The sequence below is a fragment of the Bactrocera oleae genome, chromosome 4 (assembly GCF_042242935.1).
Source record: "Bactrocera oleae isolate idBacOlea1 chromosome 4, idBacOlea1, whole genome shotgun sequence".
NCBI lineage: Eukaryota > Metazoa > Arthropoda > Insecta > Diptera > Tephritidae > Bactrocera > Bactrocera oleae.
Window position 1 is genome coordinate 64,578,914 of NC_091538.1, and position 8,767 is coordinate 64,587,680.

Here is an 8,767-nt window from a genome sequence, read left to right on the forward strand (position 1 = left end):
TTCTTCAATGACTGTAACATTATGGCCGAATTCATATTTGAAGACATATGGACCAATGATTCCCCCTGCCCATAGAACACACTAAGCAGTGACTTTTTGTAGATGTAATTGAGTCTCAGCAATGGCTTGTGGATTAACATCACTCCAAATGTGACATTTTTTTTTTATTAACGTTCACATTCAATTAAAAGTAAGCTTCATCGCTGAACAAAATTTTCTTGTGACATTTAAAAAAAAAACACGAGCATTAAGGCTTCAAATAAACGGTATATTTGGCGTATCGCGTCGTAGTGTCAAGTGCAGCATTAAAAACCATAGCATTATTTGGCTATCACCAGATCTCACACAAAAAAATAAAAATTATTAGTTACATTAAGTTAAAAGATCGATCCTTGCAACAAAGTGCCACTAAGAACATCACTTGGCAAATACCTTTCAGTCTTTTATAAATATTTTATCAATAGCGGACCAGATATGACTACCGAGATGTTTCAACCGCCGTCTCACAATAGCTAGACAACGAAGAAGGAAATGCGTGGATGTTTCCATCACACCTTCCTCCATACAATTTTGATAACTTGCGTCTTACCGCATGTGTGTCTATTGAACAATGTCCCATAAGAACTCCTACAAATGTATCAAGATGAACTTTGCTAAAAGTAAGTAGTTCTGTATTCAGTTTTCAGAGCTATTCCGCTTTGAGTAGACGCTCAAACGAGTCTGATAATGGCATAGTGAAGACAGACACTCCTTGACTTACCTTACAAGCCTTAGCTAGCAATGCTCAGTTTGCCTACACGCTAGAATTGACGTTATCGCAGTTAACGCTCACCTCCCGGTCGGATTACTCTCCGAAGAAAGCGCTAATACTTACAAAGAATGTAGGCAACCCATCCAAAATATTTGATTAGATTAACTATCCAAATACAATTAAAAAGTGTGCCATTTGCACTATTAAGCGTGCTCCACAAAACTACACAACGCAATTAATAATTAAGATAATGCAATATTTAAGATAATACAAACTGAGGTATCATCAAATGTGATAAATGTCAATTAGATTTCATATGAAAACAGTAGTCTGCCAATTCACACCCTCAGTTAGTTCCAGCAGCTGTGTCCAAACGAGTTTAACTCTCTTACCGACAATGCAAAAATGGTGCAACTTATGGATGATAAATTGAAAACGGATGCGCGAAAAGATAGTGCCGTCGAATTAAACCTACTAACTGAATCGAAATTGGAATCTCAAACGGAAGCGTGTGCACAGGAACAGCGCAAAAAAGCTGAGGAGACGAGTGACAGCAATAAAAGAGAGATTCATGCCGTTGAACGGGATATGCCGCTAACTGATGATGTGAGATGTGGTTTTTGGTTTTTTAAAGGTGCATTCTTCCAGAGGTGAGCGACTGAAAAACGTATTTTCAAATATTGGTAATGTCGGCCTTTACTCATATGTGTTAATGTATTAATATTATTTTTTAATGTGGTGTTCTAATAGATTCGCCAATCAAACCACATATGTAATGCTCTACGGATTAGTGGGCTGCGTGCTATCCATGACTTATGCGTACTTCAATGGCACGTTGACCACACTTGAAAAACGTTTCAAGATACCTTCAAAGAATACAGGCATAATTGCGATTGGAAATAATATCACTCAAATGTCTGTATCGGCTATGCTAAGTTACTACGCCAGCAAAGGGCATCGACCGCGTTGGATCGGATTTGGTAAGTGAAAAACAGTAATTCGAAAAATATTTAAATTCATCTACTATTCAACTATCCACGCAGGCATTATGACATTTGTCGGTTTCTGTGTGCTAAATGCAGCGCCGCACTTTCTTTATGGGCCCGGTAAAGACGCACTTGCGCTTACAGCCGAATTTGGTGGCGTTGTTAATGAAAATACCACTCAGGATGTATTGGAAAAACAACGCGCCAAGGAGTTATGTCGTGATCGTAGCAATGAGACCGCTTGTGCACTCGAAGAGGGTAACTTCGCACCACAGGCGGTGCTTTTTCTGGCGCAAGTCGTATCTGGCATTGGCGGTGGACTTTATTATACGCTTGGCGTATCCTACATGGATGACAATACGAAGAAGTCTAAAACACCAGCTCTATTAAGTAAGTGCCGCAAGTTTTTATTGTTATTTATTGTTAATCTAGCTATGCAAAACTGCCGTACAAATGAAAATTATCACAAAATATATTGTTTGTTAATGGTTTAGAGTTGTCATAAAGCGAGATAAGAGGAAATCTATGTTATTGATATTATGATAGACTTCTTAGAAAGGTAACGACAACTTTTGTTTATTGTGAAATTAAAAAGTGATGGAGGTGAAAAATCAGAAGTTACTGGGTATCCTATCAGCGTAGTTAACAAAAAACAATCGATTGATGCTCTTTCTTTTATAGTGATTAGATAACTGAGAAGGCTCAATTGTTGTCGAACTTATTTCCTATAGCTCTTAATACATTGTATAATTTTTATTGTGTTCGGTTCCTGATCTACAGTCACCTCTGAGTGACATATTATCTGGAGACTGAGATCTATGATAAGTATCGTTCGGAGACTTCGACCAAACAGCTTTCTTAGTGTAATATGAGAGTGGTAATAATAATAAAGTAATAGTTAACGGTTCTCACGATCACTTCGCAGGATCGGGGTTGCCTCTTTCGAAAAAGGCTCCTTAAAAAAATTCATCAGCCATTTTCGTATTAAGGCGTATGAATCAGGGTCAATAATATAGCAAATTGTATGCAATATTTTTTAGTTCGCATCACATAAATATTTCTTCATTTCATTTAATAGTGAATTATAGTATGTGATAAAGTTTATACTTCTATTAATATCCCTCTCGCTATCTAGGCTTATCATATTTCTTCCACATGCTGGGCCCCGCCATTGGCTACTCATTGGCTTCATTCTGTCTACGTTACTACATTGCACCACAATTGAAACCACTTATTAATAATAAAGATCCGCGTTGGTTAGGCGCCTGGTGGATGGGTTGGCTCCTGCTGGGCACTGCACTCTTCATATCCGGCCTAATATTCAGCATGTTACCCAAAGAGCTGCCACGCGCAAAAGCACGCCGCCTTGTGGAAGAACGCAAACGCAAAGAGGCAAACGCATTGAAAGCTGTTGCAAGTGAAGAGCATGTTGTGTCCAAGGCTTCTATTCGTGATATGGTGGCCACATTCAAACGACTCGCCATGAATAAGACACTGATGTGTAATAATATATCGTCAATTTTCTATTATTTCGGTTATACGCCGTATTGGATTTTTACGCCGAAATATATTGAGGTACAATATCGACAATCGGCTTCGACGTCAAGGTAATTGTAATGTTCATATGTGTTTCACAATTATTTTATATGATATTTACTTCAGCATGGTCACCGGTACCGTGGCGTTGGCTTTCTCCGCGCTTGGCGTGCTCATTTCCGGTTTTGTCATATCAAAGTTTAAGCCTAGCGCCCGTTATATGGCCGCTTGGAATGTGCTGGTTGGTCTGCTTAGCGTTGCCGGTTGTATTGCTTATGCTTTTATTGGTTGCCCAGGGAATGAACAGTCGATGATTGTCAATATACCGGCGAGGTAAGTTTGGAAAATACCCACAAATTTAACAGTTATACCATATGTAGCTCTGCTGCATTCCATTTCAGTGGTCCAAACAGTGTTGTCACTTGTAATACTGCATGTTATTGTGATTATGTGCCATTTTCGCCAGTTTGCGGCGAGAATAATATGACTTATATATCACCATGTCACGCGGGCTGTCGACGTTCAATAATCGACGATAGTGGCGCTAAAGTGTGTATTTGAATTACCATTTATTATAAACCACAATCTCTTGTAAATTTTTGTTGTAATTAAACAAATATATACTTTTTTTCAGACTTTTACTGATTGCGGTTGCATCTCTATAGGTGCCACAACAACAAACCATGTTAAGCGCTCAGTTGCAAAATTTCTGAGTGTAACAGAGAGAGAATTGCAAACAAACTCCAATAATACATTGCAAGAAGCAACAACAATCAAAGCTTTAACTACAGAGAGGATAACAAATGATGGATCCTTTGTATCACCTATCACCTATTTCACAGCAACAAAAACACAAGAAGAACTGAGTGTTAGTATTTATGTCTTCCTTTGCTGATTGAGCTCTAATAATCTTAAATCAACTTTTCTCCCCTTTCTCTCTAACAGTCCTCATTCGGTGCTTACGCCAAACCAGGCGCTTGTCCCGTTAACTGCTTCAAACAATTTGTGCTGTTTTTGTCGGTTATGTGCTTTTTGAAGTTTATCGGTGCTACTGGACGCGCATCGAACTTTTTGGTAACGGTGCGTTGTGTGCCGGAACAGGATAAAGCCGCTGCCATGGGTTTTGGCATGATGTTGGCCTGCATGCTGACCTTTATACCCGCTCCGATATTCTTCGGCTGGCTGTTGGATAGTATGTGTTTGGTGTGGGGCAAGACGTGCAGCAATAAAGGCAACTGCTGGCTATACGATCCACTCGCCATGAGGTGGGTAATGAGTGGCGTTAATCGATATATTTATTTTAAAAAATCAGTTCATTATTGTTAAAAAAAGTTCAAATTTATATTCTTTAATGTCCCAACTTAATTTTTATGTGTCACTTTATCTTTTCAGACACACATTAAATTTAACGGCAGGAGCATTCATTTTTGTTGGCACTGTTTTCGATGGTGGGGTGTGGTATTTGGTAAAAAATCTCAAAATCTTTGATGAGGAGAAACAGAGTGCTGAAGAAGGTACCAAAGAGGAGAAGGATGTTATGCTTTTTGAAGGAAAGGGCTAAATATACAAATTTCTTTTTATTGATTTTATTGTTTAATCATTTTTTTTTATAAATATAAGCATAATTTTTTACGGTTCAAAAGCAATGGAGGAAAAACCAAAAAAAAATTTTTATTATGATATATTGTATTGGTATTGTTCAAATTTCATATAGATCATTTCAAATATTGGTTCATGGCCGTGGCACTCCTATTTTTGGTGGTATGGAAATGCATATAGTCAATTCACACCATCCCTTCGGCCTTACACAGAAGATTTGTATTCAAAAAATTTATATAAATTTAGCCCGCTTGAACTTAAACTAAATATCTTTAGATATCTATACACACCTAATAAGGAAGTCGGCCTTAAGATATAATAAAATGGTATAGAATTTCGTATTATAGTATATTTTTATTACAAGCGCATAGCTATACAATTTTTGTTTTTTTACTGCAGTAGAAAGTATATCGAATTACTACTGTACTACATCTGCATAGCGCAGTTTAAAGTCGAGTGTAGTAGCATAGCACCCTTCAAAGTGTTTAATATATCCGGTTTGCGCCTTTGCTAAGCGAACTTTCTCTCCTGTTAAGAACAGTGGCCTCAATACCTTCGCCTAAATGTAGGCAAGCAGGCTGTTGATTTATACAGACAGCTCTAATCTGCGTACTGTGTGCAATTTTATAAATATATGATATTTAAACTCTTGGTTTATGCGTTTTTTTTGGCATTATTCTACTTTATATTAAAAATATTTATGTGTATGCGCTAAGAAACTCCTGTAAAGACATAATTAGAGCTGTACGATATTTTGTAATTTGATTGCAATAAATATTATTCTCAATATATAATACGTTTTTAGTTCTGTTTGTAATGAATATATAAAAAAAAAAAATATTTACGAAGCTTTGAGAACTTTGGTGATTGTAAAATTACTGCATAAGGAAATGGGCGTGGTAGTTTGGTAGTTTTCTCAAAAGTTTTCCTTATATATGGATGTCTCGAAAGAGATTTGTATATATATTTTTTTTTAATTTTATTATTTAAAACTTGTATTGCATTTCCTTATGTTACTAATCTAGTTATTTATAAAGGCAATAATTAAATTTTTTGTAACTTGAAATGTTATAATTTTCATGTGATGCGAATGACATGACATTTCAAACTTGGTGGCAACTCTTTTTATTAAAAATTTATAATTTAAATTGGTTCACTCTACACTTCATGTTATAAAAAATATTTTATTTTATGCATAGTTATTAAGTAAACTGAAAAACTTTCCACAGTTATAAAAATTATGATTCTTTAATCAATTATTTTTACTCTTACAAAAAAGAATCCAAAAGTGACGAACAAAGATAACAGCCAGAAGGAATGCCTACAATAATAAGTATAAATACAAAGGCGCAGTCAGCTACGAAGCTCTTTTCATTTCATATAGGAATGCATAAAGAATAATCAAATTATAGGAGGGTTTAATTATTATTATACGCAACAGTAGAATAAAGGCAATTATCATAAAATTGTCTAAGCACAATGTCCAATGGAATCGAAAGATGGAAAACCAAAACTTTTTCTCACTCATAAGTGCTCATGTAGTACTCTAATATGCAATACTTGTAATATTGTATATAACTTTCGAAATTTTCTGTCTGTCATTATCGCGGATTTTGAATTTTCGCGGGCTACGTATTTTGGTTTGTCTTCGATTATTGCTTATTCCAAAAAATGGATCAAAGTATTTATTTAAAATTTGTTGTGAAAAACAAAATTAACATAAGTGCGCTGTCACATTCCGAATGTTGACTGTGGCATATGTCGAAGCTACCTTGAACAATCATGAGTTTATGGTTGTGACGTTATTACACATAATTTTATAAAAATCTCTAACGCAACAGAACAATCGAAAATCGAATGCACGTAGCCCGTGAAAATTCAAAATTCGCCATATTTTTTGAACAATCCTCTATCTACACTCTACATTGATTTTTTGACGTTGGGTATATGGTAAAACTCATTAAATCTGAAACACTTTAATTGACAATCCCAAGACGCGAATTATTTAGGGAGCAGAATATCAACATGGGCTTGACATATTCAAACACCTTTTTATACTGCTGATAATGTTTCTACATATGTATTTTTTGATTTAGCGATTATTAAATCAGTTTGAGTGCTTTAACATGCATTTTTTACGTTTACTCTGTGAGATAAGATATCAGCGGAATGTTTACCAAAATTTGTAGACGGAATTCGATGTTCCCTCAACGGTGCTACCCAAAAGGTGTTTGACATCAATACAAACTATAATAAGGATAATAATTTTTTGCTTTTCGTTGCGAAAAGCGTAACTTAAATATTTGATTCATGAGCAGGAATTAATGGTTAAATTTAAATACGCTCAGTCATGCCTTAATTCAAAGACTAATTGTACTTAGTTGTAAAAATTATGCATATTTAAATTATCTTATCGGATATTAAAGTTGATTGATTTTAATGTAAATAGTATGTATGCTACATTTTTAAAATAGAGAAAATATTAGATTATCGCATAAATTTCACATACCGTTGATCCTAGTAACTATTTAAAGAATTTGTGACATCAATACAACGGTCTTCCAATATTTCGATGACGGTTTAATGATGTAAAACTTCAAGAGCTTTAAAGTAGGAGTTTGCTGTCATATAGACCTCTCATCTTATTTCACCGAAATCTTTTTCCAGCCGAACACTTTTTAAGATTTGGTAACAGGAAATATAATCTGGGGACCAAATCTGGCGAATTTAGTGAATGGGGGAATAATTCGTAAGGAAATTCCTTCAATTTATTGGTCGTATATCTTTATCATTTGTGAAAATTCTTGCGAACGGTTGGATGGAATGTTATGACACTTTGACAGTATTAGATACTACAGCAGTGATAGACATTTTATATTTTGTGACGTGTTCTCTTCATAGGCACCGTTGCTTGGGTAATAGTAAATAATATAATTAATAACCTATGCCAAATTTAAAGAAAGATATCTCCTCAAATAAAAAAGTTTTCCATGCAAGCGTTTGATTCCGAACGTTCAGTTTGTATGGCAGCTGTATGCTATAGTGGTCCGATATCGGTGGTCTCGACAAATGAGCAGCTTCTTGAGGAAAAAAGGACGTGTTCAAAAGTTGAGATCGATAGCTTAAAAACTGAGCTACTAGTTCGCGTATATACAGACAGATGAACAGACGAACAGACAGACGGACATGGCTACATCAACTCAGTTTATTATACTGATTATTTCTGTATACACACCTGTATATATTTATTGGGTCTCCAATGATTTTTAATGGTATTACAAACTTCGTGCCAAACTTAATATACCCAGCTTAGGGTATACAACTACAAGATTAATAGCATATATATTTAATATGTCTTTTAATGTAAATTGTTTAACAAGAATCAACCATTTACGCAACGTTTTTAAGAGCTCTTGTACAATACTTACTCGCATACTTAATATTAGATCAAACCATCTAAAAACAAAGTACTGATGAACTTCAAAGCAGCAGCCAAGGTAATTGGAAATTACTCTTTACAATATTTTGAATTACGCATAGCCTGTAAATTCACAATCAAAACTATTTATTTTTAGTTCCTGCTCTGGCGCGATTAGCCAACGAAGATTGGATTGTCAACAAAAACAGCAGCAGCGGCAAAAAACAACAACTGCTGCATGTGATACCCTAAGCAATAAACGATAAAAGTGTTAAAGATAGCAGCCAACACCAGTAGTTGCAAAAACAAAAGTAAACAGCAACAAACAGTGCTTTACAACAACATGTATGTATGTTTATCATAATTGTAATTGTATTTTTCGTGCCTTATTTAATTACATACACACTTTTTAAGCATGAAGGGGGTTTTGGTAAGGGGAAGGTGATTTTAGTATGGGTGTGAGAAGATGTGAGGCTT

At 35.3% G+C, this 8,767-nt stretch overlaps 1 protein-coding gene and 1 long non-coding RNA gene across 2 annotated transcripts; one reads left to right on the top strand and one right to left on the bottom strand.

Moving 5' to 3' along the window:
* The first annotated feature begins 1,059 nt into the window (after window positions 1-1,059).
* LOC106627796 (solute carrier organic anion transporter family member 2A1) lies at window positions 1,060-5,666 on the top strand. Its single transcript, XM_014248072.3, has 9 exons — window positions 1,060-1,401; window positions 1,502-1,731; window positions 1,795-2,127; window positions 2,873-3,344; window positions 3,400-3,606; window positions 3,675-3,822; window positions 3,908-4,141; window positions 4,219-4,538; window positions 4,666-5,666. Exons 1-9 carry the CDS (start codon window positions 1,157-1,159, stop codon window positions 4,832-4,834), a joined length of 2,358 nt encoding a protein of 785 aa, XP_014103547.2. The 5' UTR covers window positions 1,060-1,156; the 3' UTR covers window positions 4,835-5,666.
* A 1,152-nt stretch (window positions 5,667-6,818) lies between these two features.
* On the bottom strand, window positions 6,819-8,578 carry LOC118682206 (uncharacterized). The gene is made up of 2 exons (XR_004977928.2): window positions 8,301-8,578; window positions 6,819-7,119 (listed from the first exon to the last, which is right to left on the bottom strand). It is a non-coding gene; the product is annotated as an uncharacterized lncRNA (long non-coding RNA).
* Between the last annotated feature and the right edge of the window lie 189 nt (window positions 8,579-8,767).

Bases quoted from the DNA above. Each gene is read 5' to 3' on its own strand.
- LOC106627796 (XM_014248072.3), top strand. From the start codon at position 1,157: ATGGTGCAACTTATGGATGATAAATTGAAAACGGATGCGCGAAAAGAT. The intron at 1,732-1,794 runs GTAAGTGAAAAA...CTATCCACGCAG, and splicing joins ACCGCGTTGGATCGGATTTG to GCATTATGACATTTGTCGGT. The intron at 4,142-4,218 runs GTTAGTATTTAT...TCTCTCTAACAG, and splicing joins AAACACAAGAAGAACTGAGT to TCCTCATTCGGTGCTTACGC.